This window comes from Malaclemys terrapin, chromosome 8 (assembly GCF_027887155.1).
Source record: "Malaclemys terrapin pileata isolate rMalTer1 chromosome 8, rMalTer1.hap1, whole genome shotgun sequence".
Taxonomy (NCBI): domain Eukaryota; kingdom Metazoa; phylum Chordata; order Testudines; family Emydidae; genus Malaclemys; species Malaclemys terrapin.
The window spans coordinates 107523195-107547729 of record NC_071512.1 but is presented as its reverse complement, the minus strand read 5'-3'; the positions used below and the strand labels follow the sequence as shown (position 1 = coordinate 107547729).

The 24535-nt window shown below is 63.2% G+C and overlaps 1 protein-coding gene across 3 annotated transcripts in view; it reads right to left on the bottom strand.

Moving 5' to 3' along the window:
• The window catches only part of PTCH2 (patched 2), a 46992-nt gene extending 22702 nt beyond the window's left edge, over nt 1–24290 (bottom strand). For all 3 annotated transcript variants that reach the window (XR_008446014.1, XM_054038609.1, XM_054038610.1), the window contains exons 1-4: nt 23878–24290; nt 22550–22742; nt 733–922; nt 443–512 (exon numbers count right to left, since the gene is read on the bottom strand). Coding sequence is in view for 2 of the 3 variants with exons in the window: in XM_054038609.1 (XP_053894584.1) it covers nt 443–512; nt 733–922; nt 22550–22742; nt 23878–23982 (558 nt within the window). In the remaining variant the exon portion in view is untranslated. The remainder of the gene's footprint in view (nt 1–442; nt 513–732; nt 923–22549; nt 22743–23877) is intronic.
• Between the last annotated feature and the right edge of the window lie 245 nt (nt 24291–24535).

Here is a 24535-nt window from a genome sequence, read left to right as displayed (position 1 = left end):
CACAGCAGAGGCACCATCCCCTGCCGGATCCCCTGCGGCACTATCACCACCTCCCGCACGCTTCTTCCACTGCCGGCTCTGGCCCCCACCTCTCCAGCCCCGGCTTCTCTGCAGCTCCAGCAGCCTCCCTGGGACCGTCCCGCTACGCAGAGCCAGACCCTGCCCCCTCGCCTCTCTGCGCTGCACACAGCCAGAGCAGGGCCAGGCCTGGACCTCGCACTGGGGCCAGACAAGCTCTGGATCCAACCCAGCCTTTTCCCATTGCCACCGGCCCTGGCAGTCACCGGGCCATGGAGAGCGAGCGCCCCTCGTGCCCCATGCTCTCTGACCAGAGCGTGGGGCCAGCCGCCCTGCAGCGTGGGGCCCAGGCAGCAGGACGTCAGTGATTTCCCGGGCACTTCAGGGCAATTCCCGCTGCGCCGGGCCGGTCCCAGGGCCTCACCCGCTCGATCATGCCGTTCTCAATGATGGGGACGCCGGACTTGTAGCAGATTTTGTTCAAATCCCAGGATCTGGGAAAATAAGCAGAGAAACGAAAGGAAGGTGAGAATGGCGGAGGGAGCTGTACGGTGCTGGGCATTGGGGGGGCATCAAGAGAGACAGGGTCATTAGGAAGAGTTAGGAGGGGCAGGGTGTCAGGAGGGGCGGGGCTGGGGCATCAAGAGGGGCAGGCAGGGTGGAATCCAGACCCTGGGACCCCCATGACCCGCGGCCTTTTTGCGTCACACTCACTTTCCATACAACGAGACTTGCACCTTGCTGGCCGCCAGCGCCGCCTCGAGGTGCAGCTCCAGCGCCTCCTGGGTGAGGACGTTCTCCCCTTCCTGTGTCGGGGTCTGGATCAGCATTTGGGACGTGTAGACGGATTCTTCCCCCAGCTTCTCTTTCGTGTACCTGAGCTCCTGGCTGACACGGCTGCCGGCTGGGGAGAGAACGAGAGAACGCCAATTAACGCACCGCCCCCGAGGTGGCTGGGGACCCTCCTGGTGGACGCCCCCTGGAGATGAGACTGGCTGGAGCTCAGCTCTGCACAGAGCACTTGAACGAGGGACACCCAATGAAATGAGGAGGCAAGAAATTAGAGAACATGTTTTTACACAATGTAAAATTAACCCGTGGAACTCCCTGCCACAGGATATCCCAGAGCTCAGCAAGGGATCAGAAGTTTCTATGGCTCCTGAGACCTGCTGGGCCTACAAATTTACCCCAATTGTGAGCTCAGCTGTAAAAAGTTAATCAGATGTTACAATAACCTAAAATAACCAACATGGGTGAGCAAAGATCCGAAAGGGCGACAGAAAAACAGACTTAGTCTAATCCAAAAGGCCAAGCTGACATCACTCAAGGACTGTGCTGAAATGAACAGGCGATGTGCAGCCAGAAGTTAATGTGCTAAAGTTGATATGTCCGATATTAGGCCTAACTGGTGGACAAAATCATGAGGGGCTGGGCTGGCCCTTGGTGGGGCCTTAAAGAAAGAGATTTTGTCGGGAAAGACACAAAGAACAGACAGAGGCTCCTGGAGTGAGCTCCACCATCGTAGCTGCCACCCACACTGCCTCCTGGGGCCCCGGGCCTTTGTCACGCTGATCCCGAGACGTGTCCTGACCAGAACAGAGAGAGACGGACTCCGCCAACGTCACCACCCCATCGGCTCCAGCCGTATCCCAGACGCCAGCTGAGGGGACCGTTCCGACCATCTGTGAGACCATCTAAAGCGACAGTCAGACAAGGGGGCCTTTCCTTCTAAGGACGGGCTCCCGTTGATAGGAGCGGCTGCAAGCCGTAGTTTATCTTTGGTGTTTCAAAGGCTTTCGTGGTTTTCCCTTTAACGAAAGGTTAGAAGGGTTTTAAGGGTGCGTTTGCCGTGGCACGAAGAGGGCTGAGTCTCTGTCTACCAAGGCCCGGGGTTTGTTTAACCCTGGACAATGACTGCATTACGTTATGGGGCACCTCCCGCATACACCAGAATAGAAACAGAAGAGGAAGCAAACCCCCCCACGCCCCTCCCCGGCATGTCCTGCCCGAGCCGTTCCGTGAGCAGGGTTATGCTGCACGCACCCTGTGAACAAGGCACCCCACCGGTAAATACGGACACACGTGTTTGTTTTCTCAGCACCTAGCCCATGACTGCGGTTTGGCCAAACCCACTCGACACCTGAAAACCCCCTGGAGATGCCGCCCTGGCTGGGCAGGATGTCTGGGAACGGACTCGATTCTCAATTCAGCTGTGCTGTCACGTTCCTCCCGCTCATCGGGTGCCCCAAGCCGAGACCCACCCACCCTTCCTGCACTAACACAGAGGTGGGGGAGCCGTGGGACCCTCCATTCAAAGTGAGACGAGAGGGACGGGCTCAGAGCGATGGGCTCTTCTTCCCGCCTAGTTGGGACCAGCCGTGGGGTTTCTGTAACGCACTGCACGCTCTCTGGGGCAGGGAACTCTCCTCTCCAGGGTGGGGCCTGGAGCTGGCTGGCCTCTGCACACTGAAACAAACAAACTTTAATTCCTTCTTTGCTGCTCATTAGAGAAGTCAGACTGGCCCGGAGGTCACGGCGTCAGGAATCTGCCAGCCACTGTGACTCGGCTGGGCCAGTCCCTCTGTGCGGGGAAGGGGCGCGCTGCGGGTTTGACCCGAATCTCCCTCACGCTCGTTACGAATTTCAATCCACTGACGGCAGCTGGATGCAAAACGCAGACAGCCCACTCCAGCGGGTGGCTGGCACCCCGGGCACACTAACTTCCTTTGCCAGCTTGGAGCCTGAGGGCACGTGGGGAAGAATTTCGGAGCTACCAGCCTGCATTTCAGGATGGCGTCAGGCAGCCCTTGCTCCGCAGCGAGGCGAACAGAGGCTGGGATGGCGGCACCAGAGCTGCTCAGACATCCTCTTCGTTTTCCATTCGCTGCCCCTCAGTTCTTCTCAGCTGGGCGGCTGCCAGTTGCCTATTACGCCCTGCACAGGGGCTCAGGGCTGCAGCAGGGAGAGATGCCTCTCCCCAACACCGATCTGCCGCGCCGGGGAGAGGGGCCTAACCCTGCCGGCCCTACACCGACCTGCCGCGCCGGGGCGAGGCACCTAACCCTGCCGGCCCCAGCACCGACCTGCCGCGCCGGGGCGAGGCACCTAACCCTGCCGGCCCCAGCACCGACCTGCCGTGCCGGGGCGAGGCGCCTAACCCTGCCGGCCCCAGCACCGACCTGCCGCACCGGGTAAAGGCGCCTATCCCTGCCGGCCCTACGTCGACCTGCCGCGCCAGGGCGAGGCGCCTATCCCTGCCGGCCCCAGCACCGACCTGCCGCACCGGGTAAAGGCGCCTATCCCTGCCGGCCCTACGTCGACCTGCCGTGCCGGGGCGAGGCGCCTAACCCTGCCGGTCTCAGCACCGACCTGCCGCGCCAGGGCGAGGCGCCTAACCCTGCCGGCCCTACGCCGACCTACCGCACCGGGGCGAGGCGCCTATCCCTGCCGGCCCCAGCACCGACCTGCCGCGCTGGGGAGAGGTGCCTATCCCTGCCGGCCCCAGCACCGACCTGCCGCGCCAGGGAGAGGCGCCTATCCCTGCCGGTTCTACACCGACCTGCCACGCCGGGGCGAGGCGCCTATCCCTGCCGGTCCCAGCACCGACCTGCCGTGCCAGGGCGAGGCGCCTAACCCGGCCGGCCCTACGCTGACCTGCCACGCCGGGGCGAGGCGCCTATCCCTGCCGGCCCCAGCACCGACCTGCCGTGCCTGGGAGAGGCGCCTAACCCTGCCGGCCCCAGCACCGACCTGCCGTGCCTGGGAGAGGCGCCTATCCCTGCCGGCCCCAGCACCGACCTGCCGTGCTGGGGAGAGGCGCCTCTCCCTGCCGGTCCCAGCACGAACCTGCCGCACCGGGGAGAGGCGCCTCTTCTCCGTCCCAGAACTGCTGCGGCAAGAGAGGGCTGGGGGAGTCCTCTCTCCCCACCGCAGCCCCGAGGCACTCTGCACCTCAAACCCCTCATCCCTGGTCCCACCCCAGAGCCCACCCCCTGCACCCCAACCCTCTGTCCCAGCCCTGAGTCCCCTCCCTCACCATGAACCCCTCATCCCTGGCTCCACCCCAGAGTCTGCACCCCCAGCTGGAGCCCTCACCCTCTGCACCCGAATCCTCTGTCCCAGCCCTGAGCCCCCTCCCGCACCCTGAACCCATCAGCTCCACTCCCACCACACATCAACTCCATATTGGTGCACATAGCAAAATTCATTCCGCACATGGATGTAAAAAATTAGAGGAACCACTGGTCCAGGCCCATGTCAACATCAGCCCTGCGGCTGCAGCCGGGGACGGACACGTCTTCAGCCCCTCTCACACAGCCCACGCTCACCGTCTCCAGCCGCTCACTGCCTCCCGCCTGCACCCCTGTAGCCAGCCCAGAGAGTTCCTCGCGTCGCCCCGTCTGACGCACACTGGAGAGGGTTTGGTCCTTTTGGTTTGTCTCTGCTCCTGCCCCACCCAGCAGCGGGGCCAGAGTTTCTCATTTCTGCAGATCGCTCCTTTGATCCCCCACACAAGGCGACTGCAACTTTCTTATTGAGTTCGTCTTTGCCTTCCCCCTTCCACCCTTGCTCTCTGGCACGTCTGACCACGACGGAGCCATTTCCTGCCCTTTTCTCCCGTCAGAGGAACAATCCGCTTTCCCTCCACTCCCTGCAGCCCCAGGCCGAAGACACACACCGCCGTGCGGCCCTGCTCCCCACTAGCCCATCTGCCGAACTGACCAGCAGCTTTCACCAATCCCGCGCTTAGAACAACCTTGTGAATTCAACCCAGTGGAAACCGGAAAAGCAGATTTATCCAGAACTACCTCAGCAGGTGCCGGCTGGGCCCACTGTCCAGCGACTCCTAGATTCAGGCAGACCCAGCCCCTCCTCTGACGGGCCCCCCACTCCCTTCCTGGTTCCCCGGCCCGAACAGCGCTATTCCCTGCGTCTCCCCCTCCAGCACCAGAGCACCTGGGGGGGGGGGGGGGAGAACGCTGCAGGTGCGTTCCCAGCTCTGCCACGGGACATTGGGCAAGGCTCCCCCTCTGTCCAGCACCAAATCTCCTCCTCCCTGGGGTGGCGGCAGGCTGCGGGGGTGCTGTGATGAAAGGGGAAAGGCGTGGGTGCTATCGCTCTTCCCCCAACCAGCCAGGGGCCCTCACATTCCTGTCCACCTGAGACAGACCATAGCAATGGCAGGCCCAGGATAGGAGGGGACGCCCCTTAGAACGGGCTTGGGACGGGACGGGACACCCTGCAGAACCCGGCACCCCAGGAACAGGCCCAGGAAGGGATGGGGCACCCCACAGAACAGGCCGGGGACACCCCACGGAACAGGCGGGGGATGCCCCATGGAATGGGACTGGGACAGGACGCCTTGCAGAACAGAGCACCCCACGGAACAGGCAAGGGACGGGACGCCATGCAGAACGGAGCACCCCGTGGAACGGGCGGGGGACGGGACGCCATGCAGAACGGGGCACCCCACGGAACGGGCGGGGGACGGGATGCCATGCAGAACGGGGCACCCCATGGAACAGGACTGGGACGGGACGCCATGCAGAATGCAGCACCCCAAGGAATGGGACTGGGACGGGACGCCATGCAGAACGGAGCACCCCACGGAACGGGCAGGGGACGGGACGCCATGCAGAACGGAGCACCCCACGGAACGGCCGGGGGACGGGACGCCATGCAGAACGGGGCACCCCACGGAACAGGACTGGGACGGGACGCCATGCAGAACGGGGCACCCCACGGAACGGCCGGGGGACGGGACGCCATGCAGAACGGGGCACCCCACGGAACAGGCGGGGGACGGGACGCCATGCAGAACGGAGCACCCCACGGAACAGGCAAGGGACGGGACGCCATGCAGAACGGGGCACCCCACGGAACAGGCAAGGGACGGGACGCCATGCAGAACGGGGCACCCCACGGAACGGCCGGGGGACGGGACGCCATGCAGAACGGGGCACCACACGGAGGGCTGTGCCTGCCCAGGTTTCCTTCTCTCATTCTGTTTATTATGGTGGCACCTACAGCCCCCCCTGCAGCCTGGTGCCCCGCTGTGCCAGGCACTGCCCATGCCCCTGCCCGGAAGGGCACACTGAGGGGAACCCGCGCCCAGGGAGGGGGTGACTTGCCACCATCACCCAGCCAGCCAGTGACCCAGCTGGCACCCAGCCCCCAGATTTACAGTCCTAAAGCCCAGATCCCAGCAGGGCGCAGCCTGGGACTGGGAGGGAAGGAATGCAGCGGGGCCCAGCCTCCGTCCAGCGCCCGGCCAAGGGAGCAGGATTGGGACCACGCTCCGCCCCTCCAGCTCACGGCTCAGTGCAGCACTCTGCCAGCTCTGGCTGCCGGCCAGCGCACGGGAGGCCAAGCGCAGCGAGAGCCAGACCACAAATAAGCAACAGAATCTTCGCCTTTAATGACTTATTATTTCTTTCATGCTTTTATTTTTCCATCGCCCCCTCCCTGAAGGGCCCCGGGAACAGCTGGGGACAGTCGGATGCCAGTTGTGAAGGAGGCCGTGCCAGGGAAGGCGGGGGGGAGCCATTGTGCCTGTGAAAGGGGACAGTGAGACGCAGGGGGTGCTGCGTGGGTGTCGGAGGAGGCATCCAATCCATTGCCGGCTGTTTGGGAGGTCAGGCGGGAGGTGCACTGAGCTGCTGCGGGCTCAGCCCAGCCACCCAGGAGAAACCCAGCATGGAGAGAGAGAAAAAGAGGGGCGTGGGAGAGAGAGATGGGGTGCTCGGGGGGCTATGAGGATGGACAGACAGCACCCGCTAGCGAGCTCACAGGCCTATTGTCTAGCCCCTCCTGCTGCACATTCCCCAGGGACCCCCCAGCGATCCTGCCCCCCAGCCCCGAGCCCCAGCCATCCAGCTGCTGGGGATTTCCACGGTGCGTCTGTTGTTACCACCGATTGCCACTGCAGGAACTGCACATCTGCAAGTGTTGGGGGGGGGCGTCCCTTGTAATTAGTGTTAATTTGGAACAGGGCGCTCCGAGCCACGGGAGAGCTTCAAAGGCGACTGAGGAAGCCTCAAATTCCAACCCCCTAATTAACCAGGGAGCGAGATGAAAAAGACAAGGCCGAAGCCCAGGCCTGCCAAGCGCACTTCAAACGGGAGGCTCGCTGGCTGGCCGGGCCAGGCCTCAGCGCTGGCACACGGGGTGCGCGCCCACCCCGGCCCCCCAGATCTGAGCGGAGGGAGAGCCACCATGCCAGGGGCGAGGGGGCTACGCGGGGGGAGGGGAGCATGCGGTGGGGGGAGGGGGCTCTGCCAGCCAGCAAGATAGCAACAATGAGCATGTTAATGAGGAGCGCTATGCAAATTCTCCTTTCCTCCAATTAACAAAAGGAGCACTTGGCTTTCTCATGCACAGGGTCCCTCCGGTTCCAGCCAGCCCTACCTCCCCCCCACTTGGGCTTATTAATGTCCTTTGCCAAATTGCCACTGAGTGGGGTTTTGGAGGCCCCCCCCAGCCCTGCAGGGGGAGCAGCTGGGTCCCAATCTCCTCTGAGCCCTGAGGGCTTGGGGTGCCAGACCCTCCCACTCCCCCTTCCCCTTGTGCTTCAGCGTCCAGGCAGCGAGGGACCCTGCCCCCCCGGGAAACCCGGGGGGCTGAGGATGGGGCACAGGAGCCTCGGGACAGTGCCTGAACCCGCCCCCCGACATGCCCCCGAAGAAGCCCGGCTCCCCCCTGTAAGCTGGACCTTGCCCCGCACCAGGGACCCCTCATGTCACTGGTCGAGCACGGCCTGGCCTGGCCCAGTCGGCAGGGGATGGACCCACCGGGACCAACAGGGCTGTGCCCGTTCTGGTGCCAATCGGCCTCCACACACAGCTCCCGGACGGGCCCCTATTCCCTCCCAGGGCAGCTCACACCCCAGGGCTGCTCTGTGCAGTATGGCCATGTCCTTCCTGGGCTGGGGCAGCCGCAGCGGGAGGAGACCCAGGAGCCCTCGCGGCCACGCACTCCATGAGAGCTGCCCTGCGTGCGCCAGGCGAGGGCGGAGTGTACCCAGCCCGGGGGCAGGAGCAGACAGGCTGCACCCTGGTCTGGTGCCCTGAACGTAGCTCCCCTCAGAGCCACATGGGCTGGGGAAAGCAGCCAGGAGGGGATGCTTTCAGAGACATTCAAGCTAAGGGTGCCCTGCGCCCCAGGGTGGCACCAGCTCTTCCCCTGGTTCCCAGCAGCACCGCCGATCCCTCTGGCCAGGGCAGCGTCTGCAGCCGACGATCCCCGTGATTACAGAGTCCTCAGCTCATTGACAGCGCCAGGCACCCCCTCCCACCCAGCCAGGCCACACCCGGCTGGGAGCTGCCCGGGGAGCCCCACTGAACGTGCCAGGCGTGGGGAATTACTGCCCCTCTGCCCATGGCTCGGTCTGGCACTACCCCCTCCCTCTCCCCTTCCCCGAGCAAAATCTCTCCGGGGCATTTCCTCGGCAGCAAAACCAATCGGATGGTCATCCCAACTCGCACGCCAGCAGCCGAGCTCGGGGGCCCATTGTGCCAGGGGCTGCACCCCCGTCCCCGACAGACAGGCCCTGCCCCATCACCGCCTCCAGTCTCAATGCCAGGCCTGGGTGGGGTGGGGAGAGAGAAGATGCTGGGCCAAGCTCCTCTAGCAGGCAGAGCCAGGGACACAAGCGACCACGCTGCCCCCCAGCTTCCCCCTGCAGGGAGCGGGGCAGATGGCAACAGAGGGCCCAGGCCAGCTGCTGGACTAGGACCAGGTGCCCACGGATGGGCAGAGAGGTGGGGCTGATGCCGCGCCAGCCCAGTCCACGCTACTCTTTAAGGGCACTCTCCTTTGGTTGCTATAGCAACAGCATGGCACCCACCGGCCATCATCCAGGCCTGCTCTGAGCTGGGGTGCGCAGTGCTATCCCCGGAAATGCCCGTCTGATGCTGAATGTGCCCAAAGGAGTATCTCCTGCCCCTCCTCGCACCGAGGATGGACCCGGCCCCCTGCAGCAGGCCCTGCCGTGGGCGCTGCCCGTCTCTGAAGCAGCACGGCCCCGTGATTCCCTTGGGGCCCTGCTGGCCGAGGTGTCGCCCCCTCCCTTGGCACGTAGCCCAGCAATGGGGCCCAGTGGGCAGGTATTTCCTGGGGGTTGGGGCATCACCAGAGGGTCCCCCTGCACCTATGGACCACATCCCATCCCTCAGGCCACTGCCCTATCGTTCCCCCCCCCACCCATGCACCAAGGAGCCAGGGGGCCTCCCCCTTTTCCCTAGGCAGGCTGGGCTGCAACCTGCCCTCAGAGATCTCCCCAGCCCCCCACAACCAGGCGGGGCAGGGATGTCCCCATGGCTGCCAGAGCCCTACACGCAGCTCCACTGTCTGCACCTGCCATCCATGGGTTCAGACCCAGGCCGCTGCTGCCTGGGATGGACCGTGAAAGGAGACCCGAGGCCACCCCAGCTTCTGCAGGGCAGCACACCCAGTGCCGCAGCCACTGCAGCAGGAGAGTTTGGGGCTCCCCTCTTCAGGGCAGGGCAGGGTCACCGCGACCAGCCAGCACCCCTAAACTCAGCCTCCAGGAGCTGAATTCACACCCCAACGCACTGCCCCTCGCGGCCTCCAGCAGAGTGAGCGAGAGGATCCGGCCCTGCCCACGCTGCTGCCAGCTGCAAAGCCTGGCAGACTCAGCCCCAACCTGCCGCTGAGCCGCCCAGGATGCCCTGAGCCATGCCCCAAAGCTGCGGAGCAGAGCGCGGGCCGTGGGGGACCCAGCAGCCAGCCAGCCCTACAGGGCGTTCACGCCCCAGCTGGGAGAGGGCAAGTGGTCGGTTGGAGGACAGGGTGGAATTGCATACGGCGTCCAGGTGCATCAGGAACACGGCATAGCCAGATGCAACCTAACCGGGCAGGGAGAGATGCTCTCGCCAATGGGCCTGTCACCACCAATACCCCTCAGCTCCTTGCCCACCCCTTCGTGCTGCCTGCCCCCCTCCCCGGCCCTCACACCTACAGCCCAGCAGCGCCCCGCTCTGGGGATCCTGAGGTCACATACACACACATCACGGCCAGCAGCACCCCCTCCCACGCGCCCTGCAGGAACCAGCACTGGGGCAGAGCCGGGAGCTCAGCCTGGGGCCCACCGAGCCCTGGGCCTCCCTGCTGAAGCTGCCGACAAGGGGGTAGCAAGAACCACGGGCGATGGCGGCTTCTGGGCCTACGGGGAGCCCGGCTGAGCCCCCCCAACTCATCACACGAGCCACCCAAGAGCCTTGTCTGGGAGGCAGGGCTGGCAAAGGCTGGACCCCGGCACCTGCCCCTCTCCCCCCAGACGCTCCTGCTCTAACAGCGGCCAGGAAACCCGCCCATCCATCCCAAACCCCCATCACCCTCAACCGCAGCGTCAACCCGCCTGGCCAATCCAGGGGCATCGTGAGCTGACGGGCCTGTGAACCCCGGTCTCCCAGCGGGCTGCCCCCCACTGCACCTCCCAGAGGCTCAGAGCACCCAGCGGGGCTTCTACGGCAGGGGCGCCCAAACTGCCCCCTAGACAAAAAGCCCCGAATATCAAGACTGTCCCTATAAAATCTGGTCACCCTTCTTAGAAATCTATAGGCTGAGTCGCCCAGGAATGATGACTGCAATTCCATCCCCAGCCCTGGCAGGGCAGTGAGGATGAGCATCTGGAGTGGGGGGACAGAGTGTCAGGGTTCTAGTCCCTGTGCCTCGGTTTCCCCACTGGCAGCAATGGGACTAACGATCCTGCGGGGTGGGAGGCTGTGTGCCATACTGTCTGCAAAGTGCTTTGAGATCCTGGGACAAAGGGCAAAAATCCCAGGTTGTTCTAGACACACGGGGGAAATGGCTCGCTCTCCCAGACGAGAGGCCCCGTGTGAAGCCAGCTCTCTCCTCCCAGCCAGGGGCTGCCAGGCAGACGAAGAAAGCCAGGGCCAGGAACACAGACAGACGGCAGCCTGGGGGCTCTGGATACTGGCTGCAGGCTGGGGAAGCTCCCTGAGGCTGGCCCGCTGGGCTGGACACCACTATGAAGCGTGGGGGCCACTCTGGCACCTGGGCGCCTCCAGCTATGCCCCCCCCATACCACCCTACAACCTGCCATGGGCTCGGAGCCCTGATCAATCCTGCTTGGGCCCCTCCCTACTGCTCAACCTCGCGATCGCAGGGGATCATAGCCTGAGCCCATCGCCCTGGTATCTGGGCTCCTGGAATCTCCTCTCCCCTCCCTGTGACGAGCCCTGTGGTAGCAGTTACTGGCACCCACTGATTTCACGGCTCCCCCCACGGGGTCCTCAAACATTAGGGTCAGGCCTGTTCCAATGGGGCTGCCCTGCTTTTGTACCCGCGGGGAGCCGAGCGGGTATGGGGCCATGGCGTGGGTACAAAGTGCTGCAGGGCTCCTGGGCCGGGACAGAGGGGACACCCAAAGCCCCCCACATAACACACAATGGCATCACACACAGCCTGGACCCCCGCGTAACACACAATGGCGTCACACACAGGCCGCCCCTCCCCCCACCCCCGTGTAACACACAACAGCGTCGCACACAGCCCGGGCCCCCTGCGTAACACACAATGGTGTCACACACAGGCCGCCCCCGTGTAACACACAACAGCATCGCACACAGCCTGGACCCCCGCGTAACACACAATGGTATCACGCACAGCCTGACCTTCCCCCAGCATAATACACAACAGTGTCACACAACAGCGTCGCACACAGCCCGGGCCCCCTGTGTAACACAAAAAGGCCAGGCCCCCCGACATCACACACACTCACACAACATCACACCAAGTGGCACCGGAGCCGACTCACCTGCTGAATGATTCAGATAATAACGTGGCATGGAGAGGACACTTATAAAGTTTGTGGACAATACCAAGCTGGGAGGGGTTGCAAGTGCTTTGGAGGAGAGGATTAAAATTCAAAATGATCTGGACAAACTGGAGAAATGGTGCGAAGTAAATAGGATGAAATGCAATAAGGACAAATGCAAAGTACCCCACTTAGGAAGGAACAATCAGTTGCACACGTACAAAATGGGAACTGCCTGCCTAGGAAGGAGTGTACAGTCCTGCGGAAAGGGAGCTGGGGGTCATAGCTGACCACAAGCTAAGTCTGAGTTAACAGTGTGACACTGCTGCAAAAAAAGCGAACATCATTCTGGACTGTATTAGCTGGAGTGTTGTAAGCCAGACACAAGCTTCCCGGCTCTCTGAGCTCTGGTCAAGTGAAAAAATTCTTCTGCTCTACTCTGCACTGATTAGGCCTCAACTGGAGTATTGTGTCCAGTTCTGGGCGCCACATTTCAGGAAAGATGTGGACAAATTGGAGAATGTCCAGAGAAGAGCAACAAAAACGATGAAAGGTCTAGAAACCATGACCTATGAGGGAAGATTGGAAAAACTGGGTTTGTTTGATGTGGAGAAGAGAAGACTGAGCGGGGACATGATACCAGTTTTCAAAGACATAAAAGGTGGTTACAAGGAGGAGGAAGGTAAATTGTTCTCCGAGGCTAGGAAAAGAGGCAATAGGCTTAAATCGCAACCAGGGCGGTTTAGGTTGGACACCAGGAAAAACTTCCTAACGGTCAGGGTGGTTAACACTGGAATAAATTGCCCAGGGAGGTGGTGGAATCTCCGTCATTGGAGATTTGTAAGAGCAGGTTAGACAAGGGACGGTCAGGGACAATCTAGATCAGGGGTAGTCAACAGGCGGATCATGGACCAAGTCTTGACTGCCAGACGCTTTTGAACAGACCACACACTCTTTTTATTTACTATCATCATGATTGTTGTCATTTTTGTATTATTTTCTCTAGAGTCTGGACCTTGACTGTACCTGGCCCCAGAAACGTGGACTTTGACAATAAATAATTGATCACTGCTGGCCTAGATAATCCTTAGTCCTGCCATGAGTGCAGGGGATGATCTCTCGAGGTACCTTCCAGTCCTTCTATTCGATAAGGACCGTGACATCACACTGCGTCACACGTGACATCACGCCTTTCCGCCAGCTGGGGGAGGCTAGCCCCCAGCCCCGCCCCTTCCATGCCCCCCCCCCCCCACTGGTCCCTGCCCCAGGCTAGCGCCCCCAGGCCCGGAGCACCGGGAGAGCGGGTGGCACGGCCCGAGCTGGGGCCACCACACAAAGTGGGAAGCGGGAGGGGGGCTCTGGGGGTGGAGCATGGGTGGGGACACATCTGGCTGTTTGGAGCGGCACAGCCTCCCCAGCCTACAATACCCGCCGCCCATGTCTGGTGCCTCACAATGACACACCGTGACATCATGATCCCCCAAGAAAAGGGGGGGGGGGGAACACACTGGGCTGGGGGTCCAGCAACCTGAGTTCAAATCCCCACTCTGCAACTTTGGGTAAATCCCAGGATGTGTGAGCACGCGCACCGTTCCTCAGTTTACCATCCATGCAATAAGGCTAATGATTTGTCTGTGTAGCCTGGGAGCTTCTTGCTGGCAGGGGCTGTCTCATTGTGTGTCCGGGCAGCACCTAACACAACAGGGCCCTGATCTCAGCTGGGGCCGGCAGGTGCTACCATAATACACCTGGTAAGGGCCCCATTGAGAAGTGGCCCTCGTCTGTGCATGCCCCCGGGCTCTGGGGTATTTCCCACACCCATCGGTGTGCAGGAGGCCACGCAGTGCCGTGCACGAGGTTTAACAGCCCAGCCAAGTTAAATACGACAATCTCCTCCTGCGTGCACGCAACCCTGCCCCCGCCGGGGCCTCTGGGATGGCACTGCCAACCCCAGGGAGTGCCCAGTGTAACAGGCCCCACTCCTGCAGCGATGGAGCCGCAGCAGCCAAGCGCTGGCCCAACACAAGCAGGGAGGGTGATCCGGGGCTGGGGTGGCCACCTGACTGCACCAGGCCCTTGCTGTCCTGTGGCCGCTGGCCCACGAGGCTGCCGGGTTTGCCGCAGAACAGGGCTGCTGCTATGAGACGAGCCAGGCTTGACTTAAGGGCCCATAAAGACGGGTCCTTCGCTGCCTAGGCCGTCGCCAGGCTCCCTGCTCCTCTCCTGCCATCCGTCCAGCCCCAGCAGGGGCCAGCCAAGGGCCTGCCCAAGCCCAGTTAGTCCATAGGGCTATGATAGGGGCCTTTCCAACAACATGCTCGGCTCAGGCCCCAGAGGGGAGATGCCCCATTGTGCTCCGCTGGGACCTGGCAGCCCAGCCCTTCCCTGCCCCGATTCCCTTTGGGGTGGGAGGGGGCAAACGAGAGACGTGGCCTCCCCCTCTCCCAGCGCTCACACACACACACACACGCCCGCGTGCTCTGACTCCGCTCACTAGCCGCGGCCCTGAGGGCTGCGGTGCACGCAGGCCGGGGGCCACCTTCAAAGTGTTGTGGGGCGGATTAGCGGGATTAGGGAGCGGGTGAAAGGAGCCGTGCTGCTTCGGAGGAAGTCGCGCCGAGGGCAGGCTAAAAGAGCCATTTTCACCTGGCCCGCCCGCAGCCGCCAGCCTCGCCTGTCACAACACGGCCACGGGGGCCCCCGCTCTGCTCCGCAGCCCCTGTGCCCTGGGGGGGGAGGGAATACAGCCAGTTGGGTGCCCGGGGTGGGCACTGGAGGGTCTGAGGGGAGAGGCGCCTCCCCTCAGACAGCTCCAACAGGGAGCCCCCCAGCCCTGCTGGCGGGGGCAGCAGTTGGGGGACCTCCTGGCAGGCAGAGAAGACCCCGGGATGAATGCCGCGGACTGGGCCCCCCACAGACCCTTCTCTCACAATCCCAGCCCCCCAAAAGCAGGTTCTCCAGCCGCCTTTCCAACCAGACAAGGCAAAGGGCGACCAGCTTCCCCGGCCCGGCCTGCATCTATCGGTGCCAAACAAACGTCTTTATCACTAGAAATCCCAAGGGCTGGCTTCTGGGGGTGGCGCGGGGGGGGGGGGGGGGGGGGGGGAGGCCTCTCCTGAAGGAGCTCCCAGAGCCGCAGCCGGGGATGAGGGGCAGCGCGACCCCCCAAAATATGGTGGGGGAGAGAGTCGGTTGGGAACCATTCACAGCCAAGACTCCTGTCAGCACTGACATAAATTTCCACTGGTGTTGGCATTTAGGCCCCGGCGATTTCCATATGTATAGGGCTGCCTGGACTAATTATGCTAATCATCTCCTCTGTCGGGCGCTGTGGAAAATGGCTGCATTAGGCACTCCACTGCCTGCTAATGGGCCTTAATGCGGGGCTGAAACATACATTCATCCCCCTCTGAATGGGGGAATTTTTCCACTTTGCTGCCTTCATTCAGGCACGAAATGAAGGTTTTGAACTCAGACCACTTTTCCAGGCCCGAGGAGGAAGCAGAGAATAAAACTCTTCTCGGCCCCTCTCCCTGCTCCCTCCCCCTGCCCCCTAATAGAAAACACCAAACACTAAAATGCTGCTGGCCACAAAACTCTCGCCGGGTCTTTAAAAAAAAAGAAAAAAAAAATCAGCAATTTTTCCATCCATCACAAGCGATCAACCGGTCACTTGGGGGGGCGGGGGGGCTCTGAGAAGAGAGCCAGGAAGATACTTCCCCCCACCATAGAAAACCAAAGATTTCTGCCCTCACGCAGCTTTGGCAGATTGAGCCGGGCTCCGACGCTGAGCCGGCTTCAGACAAGAAAGCGCCTTTCACAGCCAGCCCCGGCTGCAGGGAGAAGATGCTTCAGAGCAAATGTCACAGCGGAGGGAGCAAACAAAGCAGATTGTGACGCTAACGGAGCAGGCTGCGGTGTGTTGGGGGGGGGGGGGGCAGGCGAGGATCTTCCGCTCGCTGCCTGAATACAAGCCTGGCTCCCTCTTTCGCTGGTGCGGAGAGCGAGGTCTGTCCCCGAGGGTCTGGGCTAGCATCTGGGTTGCCCCCTCCCCCCAAAAAAGTCCGGAGTAAATGATCTTGGGATGCCAGCCAGAGGTGAGCGCACCTGCCAGTCCCCTCTCCGGGGGGCAGCACGCAGCAGGGGGAAGAGACACACCCAGGCAACTGAACTGTACCAAGCGCAGTCAGATGTCCCATCACCAGCTCTAAAGAGCCGCGGGATTTTGGGGGGCACCCAACTTGAGCCCTCTCCCGCGGGCTAGAGGTTCACAGGGCGTTTGCTCGGCACTTCCCGACAGAGCGACTCCCACGGCATCACAGCGCCCCAGGTCGGGCTCCCCACTTCCCTCCGGAAAACGGGGCCTGTGCACGGTCTGCCCGCTCGCTCTGCCACCCTCACCCAGAGCTCCCAATTCCTCCGGCCGCAGCCAGGAAGCGGCTACCAGGGGATCCGATGTGACTGCCCTGGCTTGGTTTCCCGTGACCTCTGCTGCCCGCACCATCCAGTGACGGCCCTGATGGACTATATCCCCCCACCCGCAACACTACTCCCCCTCCCCAGGCTAGTGTGCCGCAGCATCCACAGACACCCCCGTACCCCCCGTGCACATACTGCTCGCCAGCTGGCCTGGATTCCAGCCCAGCACCTACACCCCTCCTCCCGCAGGCCGGCTCCTCGCTCGGCCGTTAGCACCCCCAGTGCCTCTCTGGAGCCTGCCATTAGCCAGGAGACCACCCAGCACTGCCAGTGCCCACCCCCAGCCTCTGCTCTGCAGACGACGACGCTCCCCTCCCACTGGATTTCCTCGCCCCCGGGCCCAGCTGGGAGCAGAGGCCAGGGCGCAGCTCCTGGAATGTGCGCAGGCCCCCAGAACACCTCCCCAGCCCCCCCATGCTGGCCCTTTGACACGTGGCTTCGTCCCTCTTTCAAGGGGCACTGCGTGGAGATGGCAGGTCAGCTCCAGCCAGATCCCCCAGACTAGGGGCCCGTCGCCCAGCCCCCCCCCCCCAGCGAGCTGCACGTGCCCAGGGGTTCGGCCCCCTCCTGCCAGCCCACTGCGTGCCAGCACGGTGACGACACCTCCCCGAGCAGACAGCCCCATGAGCCACGCTGACTCTGTCTGAAATGAAGCCAGGTGGCTACAGAGAAGCCTGCCACACCGGGCGGGTCAACAGGCCACTAGTGCCTCCTGGTCCAACCCCAGCCAGGGCCGGGCCTGGCACTCACGGTCCAACAGCCCAGCCGCTGAGCGGGGCACATGCTACCAGTCTCAGGTGCGAGGGGTCCAGCATGCACATTGGCCTCCAGGGGGCGCTGCTGCCCAGGAGCTCGGGAGCCGTGGGGCGACCTACGGGTGGGATCTCGGTGAGGGCTGCTGACCAGCACCTGCCAGACAGCTTCCCTCCAGCATCTGCTACCCACCCACGGCTACTACCCAACTTCCCTCTGCCCTTCCCCCATGGCTGCCTCCCTCCCCCCATCCCTAAGTCCTGCCCCACCCTCCCCAGGCTGATTCACAGAGGCCAGGCTCCGAATCTCCCCTCTCTGCCCCCCTGGTCCCACATACCGGAGCGTGGGGGCAGTGAGCCCCCCGCTTTCCACAGTCCTTCCGCCGGGGACAGGGAGCGGGGGAGATTCCCGCACGCCAGGTGGCTGGGAAGCTGCTGCACAGGGCACTGGGGCTAACGCAGCCTTCCCCTGACCCAGCTCTCGGCCCCATAAATCATCCTCAGCCCAGCCCCCTGGCCCTGCAAACACACTCAGACGGCCAGGAACAGCTGCCAGGTGGCCAGAGGTAACTCAACACTCAGCTGGGGGGTTCAAAGCCTCCAAGAAGCTAATCACTTTAGAGGCACCTAATTGAACATTTCCACAGGCAATCCCAATTTACGGGCGCCGCCACCTCTTTTCCCATCCCCCCCCCGCCCGCCCGGTGGATCAGGGCAGTCAATAACCCCTTCTCCATCATGGGCGCGGCCTGCATGGCCTGGGCCGGTTTCCATTTTCCACGTGCCACCCCTCCTGCTTCCAGCGGCAGCTGTAACCCTGTCACGTTCCCTCCCTCCGCAACGGTCCCGATCCCGCCGGCCTGGTGCAGGAGGCGAGCTCTCATGACAGGCTCCACCATGGGAATGGAGCGGGCCCCTCACAGGCCAGCCCGATGCCGGCCCGCCCCGGGGAGGAGAGAGTCCGGCGGTAGAGAGATACCCAGATAACCCTTGCAAGTGACCCGCACCCACACGCTGCAGAGGAAGGCCAAAAAAAAAAAAAAAAAAATCACGTCCCTGCTAATCTGACCAGGGGGTAATTTCTTCCTGACCTCACATATGGCATGAACCTGTAGAAGAGAGTGCTCATTGCCACCTTAGAGCACTGGCCCCACCCAGCGCCATGTCCCATCTCCAGCCGGGGACATCTCTGAAGAAGGAGACAAAAAAATCCCAGAATGCATTGGGGGAGGGAAAATCCCTTCCTGACCCCTGCCAGTGGGGGTCTGAAACCCTGAAGCATGAGTGTTTGGAACATAAGCCATAAACTGGAAGTGAGCCCCAGAGGTGCTGAGCCTGGCCCCCACCATCACAAGCGGTCCCACCAGAGAGTCATGCTCATACGTCTCCTGTCCTCTCTTCAAACTCATTACGTTGTTTGCCCCCCACTGTTCCAGAACCTGAGCTCTCCGACGAGGAGAAACTTTCTGCTAATTCCCAGCCTGAATTGGCCCCTGGCCGGTTTGTACCCATTTGTTCCTGTGCCAGCACCACCCTTCAGCTTAACGAGCTCGTCGCCCTCCCTTGGTGGCGTTTACCCCGGGTGTATGGCAAGAGAGCAAAGATCAAATCGCCCCTTGGCTCCTCTCAGCAGCCAGGCCCTCAGGTCCCTTATCATCCTCACAGCTCTTCCCTGCACCAGTCCCAGCCTGTGGCAGGCTCCACACAGCAGCTGGGTGTGCGGCAGGGTCTGTGCTGCACGCTGGGGTCTGCTTGCTTCCTTCCCCCCACATAACAGCAGGGGCAGACCCATCCCTGCTGTCACCTTCTGGAGAAGCCCGAGGCCACGGCAGCCGGCAACATGTCCTGGAGCATGGAGCCCCTTCCCAGGCTGGGAGCTTGATCAGTTGCTGCTGTCACCCGTGGCTCCGGGGGCACCCTCTCCCCCCATAGGCGTGCTCTGGGCAATGCTCTTCTGCATGCAGGGCAGCGGGTAGCTAGCTGCATTGCCAGGGAGCCAAGCGCTGGTGCAAGGTACCCGCCCGACAGGACCCGCGAGGCCTTGGCTTCTCCACAGGCCAGTGTATGCTTCCCATATAGTGCCCCCGGCCCATGGGACTCGGCCCTGCCGTGGGGAGAGATGAGACTTGAGCCTCCCTGGCCCATTCTGTCAGTCTCGCTACCGAAACTGCTCTAGGTCTGCTCAGTGCCCGCCGCGCTGGGGCTGGTTTGGAGCGGGACCCTGGGCACCCCCACACCCTGGCTGACAACGGATCCCAACCCCTCTGTCACCAGTGACCCCGATCCGCGGGGAACCTGCGGCTCTACTCGTCGGCCGAGCGCAAAGGCACCAGTGACAGAAAGGATCAGGGACTTCAGCTGACCCGGCTCCAGCCCCGTCCCAGACCGGGGCTGACTGCTCCGGCCAGTCCTTTGCAGCCGATTTCTCCTTTGCCCCACAGAGATACAAGCAGCAGCTACCCTGAGCCGTCTTGTACCGGAAAATCAACCCCAGGGCAGAGAGACCCCTCGCTGCCACCCACCCCGGCCCCACTCCTCGGTGGGACCCTCTCCCCCTGCTCAACATCACACGTATCCCGGGGCCGAGCCACTGCCACAGGACCTAGCCCCCATGCCCACTTGATGAAGGAGTCAGCCCCAGCTCCGCAGACTGAGGGGACTCCCCAGGGCCGGCTGACGGAAGAGCTGGACGTGGCCCGAGGCCCTGTGGCAAGGGCTGTGCCATTGCCCCGCTGGGAACCAGGAGCGAAAGCCATCGGCACGTGCCGGCCTTAGGGAACGGCAGGCGGCAATGCCCGTGGGCAGAGTGAGCTGCCTGGGGTACTGACATGCAGCCCAGCACTGTGCCAGGGGACACGGCAGCCGCTCGGCCTGCTCCAGACCCTCCAACAGCACTTACGCCCTGCACAGCCCACGGGCAGGGCACTACACTGGGCCCTTCTTTGCATGGAGCCCCCCCCCCCCCCAATCTACCCATCACTGAGCACCAGCGCGCTCAGCACAGACCGGAATATCACACCGAGCCATGGCCCAGAGGAGTTCAGTCTCAGAAGCACAGATCTGACTGCACAAGCTAGCCTCAGCCGCGTGATCGTCTCACAGCCAGAAGGTTCACACGGCGTCGGCAGATATCACTCGGTTATCGGCAGTGCTTGGCACTACCCTCTGCCCATTCAAAGCACTGGGCAGATGTCACCTGACGCCACCTTGCAGCGCGCTACCAAGCAGGTAAAGGTTATCATCTGCATTTCACAGATGGGGAAACCGAGGCACAGAACGGCCGCTGGAAGTGCCCAAAGACCAGTGGGTATGTCAGAATTGGACCCTGCCTCCTGAACCCACGACCGTTCCTCTAACCCACACAGCCCATCGCACACCCGAAACACTCGCAAAGCCACCACCATTGCTCAGCCCGCCAAACAACACCCAGGCAGCACAAAGCGGCCTCTCGGGCGAACACGAGTCAGCACAGAGCAGCCCTGAGCCAGACAGCACGGCACCCAGGCCAGCCCCTGCCACATCCTCTGGCATACAGAGAATCTCAGAACCACCACAATCCTGGGCTTCTATGTCACCTGAAACTCCCGCCACGCTTTGAGATCTCACATGGAGCAGATAGCTAGCCGTGCCAGCACACCTTGATTCAAAGCACTCCTCCCCACACATCTCTCCCCCCCATGCCACACTATTCCCACCCCCCCCTTTGAGACTCACAGCCCAGCTCTCATCTCCCTCAGGAACACATCTGAGATCCTGGTTCCTTGCCCCGTTCAACAGACACCAGTCTTGAAAGCTACCGAACCCAAGCGACCAAAATCCCACATGGTACAGCTTTGCTTTGCATGCGGATAAAGGCGGGTGGGAGGAGATAAGACCTCGCCTCCTTTTCTTAACAGCCACTCAGACACCCCTCTTCTCTGTGTGAAACAGGTGTGTAAACTTTACTGGCATTCACGCTGGGGAGGGAGGGGGGCTCTTTTAAAGGGCTGGGCAAGTAAAGTTGTTTCTATTGTTGAACAAAATCCAAGAGTAGCTGAGGACCACACATGGAGCTGGGGGGCGGGGAGGGAGGAGCGCTGTAGCTCAAAGATGGCTGACACAACCGGAGGGTGTGAAAGTCCAACCTGATGTGGCCTCGGAGAAGGGCTGCGAGAAGAGGCTACGCGGGTGTCCCAGGGGCAGAGAGGCCAGAAAGGAAAAGTCCTCCCGGAGCACGAGAAGGAAACCTCGGCGCGCCCGGCAGCCGCGGGGAGAGCGCAGAATTCCAGGCTGAACTTATTAATAACAAAGGAATCATTTTTATCAAACGTTTCCACTAGGAAATGAGACTTTGCTCTCGTCTGCCCCTTGCTTTCGGCTGTTTGTGTTCTCACTCGATTCCCTTCTCCCTCTCCCCCCGGGGGGCAGGCGCACGTGCCCCGAGCCAGCCCGTAACCGACAGCGCCGTCAGAGGTTTCATTATCTCCTCCGTCAGCACCTTCCGGATTTTCATATCAATAATGCAATATCGGAGCAGGGGCCTGGTGCGTCTCATTTGCGGAGGGAAAGAATTTAATTACATGCGCCTCCGCGGAGACACGGATGTGCATCGACAGCCATCAGGCTCCCGCACAGAACCCCGCGCACCCGCCATGGCGTGCACACCCAGGCACACCCCCCGGGAAAGCACTCCCCCGGGTGCCCCAGAGCTACCGAAATCTTGGGGAATGCACTACCTCATCAGTCTCCATTCACCAAGCGCCAGGAGCTGCTCTGGGAATGCCAGAGGATTCAAGGCAGCAAATACTTCCATGAGGGGCCGTGCATTGTTCTACGAATTTTTACACGGGGGGTGTGTGTGTGTGTGTACGGTCATAGCTGGACATACATGTTTGCACGGGTTCACATGTTCATGCATGTGCAGCGTGGGGCTCTCCCTTTATGCATTTCTCCTATAGCACAGCCAAGGTGTCAAGGATGAGACCGAAGCGGAGCAGAGCGTGGATCACAGGCACGTTCACACCTTGGGAGGGCTCATGAAGGATCCCTTCAGTAACACTCCCAGAGCGGCTCAGAGCCGAACCCAGCTGGATTCCGGTTCAGCAGTCCAGACTCATTCATTTCCTGCCTACAACAGCCACCATTGCCTCCTACCCCACAGGGGCACGGAGATCCCGCCCCACAGCGCCCAGACAGCACCCACAGCGCCCAGACAGCCCACCCCCCACAGCACTCTCCCACCCCACAGTGCCCAGACAGCCCCACAGTGCCCTCTTGCCCCACAGCGCCGACAGCCCAGCCCCCACAGCGCCCTATCGCCCCACGGCGCCCAGACAGCCCAGCCCCCATAGCACCCTCCCGCCCCACAGCGCCCAGACAGCCCCACAGCGCCCAGACAGCCCACCCCCCACAGCACTCTCCCACCCCACAGTGCCCAGACAGCCCCACAGCGCCGACAGCCCAGCCCCCACAGGGCCCAGACAGCCCCCCAGCCCCAGCCGCCCCCCAGCCCGGCTCTTACCTTCCACCCAGAGCTGCTCCAGGTCGGTCTCGATGGCGGCGGCGCGGAGCCCCAGGGCCAGCGCCCCGAAGAGCAGCAGCCCGGCGAGCAGCACCTTGCCGCAGTGTCGCTGGATGCGGCAGCCCAGCGCGAAGAGCAGCGCCTGGAACCGGGCCCGCAGCCACAGCGGGGCCTTGGGGCCCCCAGCCTCGCCCTGGGGGGAGAGGGGCAGCGTTACCCCGGCGGGACCCCGCCCCATGGGGCCGGCTGCGGGGGGAGGTGACAGGTGCTCGCATCACCCCCCTCCGCCTGGGCCAAGGGACCCCGGCGCCTGGCTCCCCCCCGGGGGTGTCCTGGGGAGCAGGGCGCCCCCTGCGCGCAGCGTCTCCCACCGCTGCCTCTGCCCAGCGAGACAAGCTGCCCCCCGCCTCGCAGACCCCCGCCGGCTCGCTGCGCCCCCCCACACTGCCCCCGAGGGTCCCCGCGTCACCCCCCCCCTGCCCGGCCGGCTCCCTGCGCCCCCCTGCACCCCCCAGGGTCCCCGCGTCGTCCCCCCGGCCGGCTCCCTGGGCCCCCCTGCACCCCCCAGGGTCCCCAGGCCCCCCCTGGCCGGCCGGCTCCCTGCGCCCCCTGCACCCCCCAGGGTCCCCGCGTCCCCCCCGCCCGGCTCCCGGCGCCCCCCCCCCACTGTCCCCCAGGGTCCCCGCGTCCCCCACCCTGCCGGCTCCCTGCGCCCCCCTTCTGCACCCCACAGGGTCCCCGCGTCTCCACGCATTTGCTGGGTTGTCTCCCTCCCTTCTTTATGCCCCTGTCAGCTCCATCCAGTCTGACCCTTCCCCCCGGGCCATTGGCTCGGGTCAGTGATGGGGGTGCAAGGTCCCCCGGGCTCCCCCCTCTGGCTCCGCGCAGCAAAGGCTGGGGGGGACCTACTGGCCGCAGAGTGTCACACGTTCCGGGGGGGGGGCGGCCCCAGGGGGATGCGACCGAGGGGCGAACTTCTCCCCAGAGAGGCCCGGCGCAACTCCCCAGTTTGCCTGGCGTCCCTCCCCGGTCCCCCTCCAGCAAAGCCGCATCCGGGGGCACCGGCCGCGCTCCGCGCCAACCCGGCAAGGAAACGGGGGAGGGCGCAGCCCTGTGTCCCCCCAAACGGCCGGGAAACCGAGCTCCCGGAGCCGGCCCCCCGGCCGGGGCAAGGCCAGGGCGCACGCACCTCTCCAAGCGGCTCCCTCCCCGAGCTGCCCGGGACCAAGGCGGGGCAGATTTTAGGTGCCCTCCCCCCCACTTGGCCGCGGCCGCCCCGTTGCAGTGTCCCCGGGGGCTCCGTGGGACGGGCTCTGCCGCCCCCTCACCTTGGAGATCCGCTTCAGCGCCGAGGCGACGTGGGCGCAGCCGGCTCCCCGGCCGGGCGGAGCTGAGCTCGGAGCGCGCTCTCCAAAGCGGGGCTCCGAGGCCATGGTCCGGCTCCAGCGGGGGTCGAGCGAGGGCGGGCGGGGACGGCGGAACGGCGAGGGCGGTAATCCAGGGGGCAGCGGGCAGCATCCGAGGGCTCCGCTCTGCTCCGGGGAATCCCTTCCAACATTATGTGGCCAGCCCCGGGGCCATGCGAGCGGGCCCCGTGCGCCCTCCGGCTGGGCTGTGCACTAACGCGGCGTCTTGGAGAGCACCGGGGTGCGGCGGGGGGCACCCACACTGGAGCCACACGCGCGGGGAAAACCCCCTCCGAGCCGGCGGCAGCAGCCGATCGTCAACTCTCCCCCGTGCGCCTCGGATCCTGTCCCACCAACATTGGGAGCGAGCCGCAGCCTCCCTTCCAGATCATGAAGGGGGGGGGGGGTGATGGGAAAGCGCTCCGGTTCCCATTGGCTAAGGAAGAGGCAAATTACTTTGCAAACATCTCCTATTATTAGCTGCTAAGCAACAGCTCGCCAAAGTGGAGACGAGGGAAGACCACCCAAGCAGCCCCCTCGCTCCCTCCCTCCCGCAAATCAATGAGGGCAGAGACTGGAG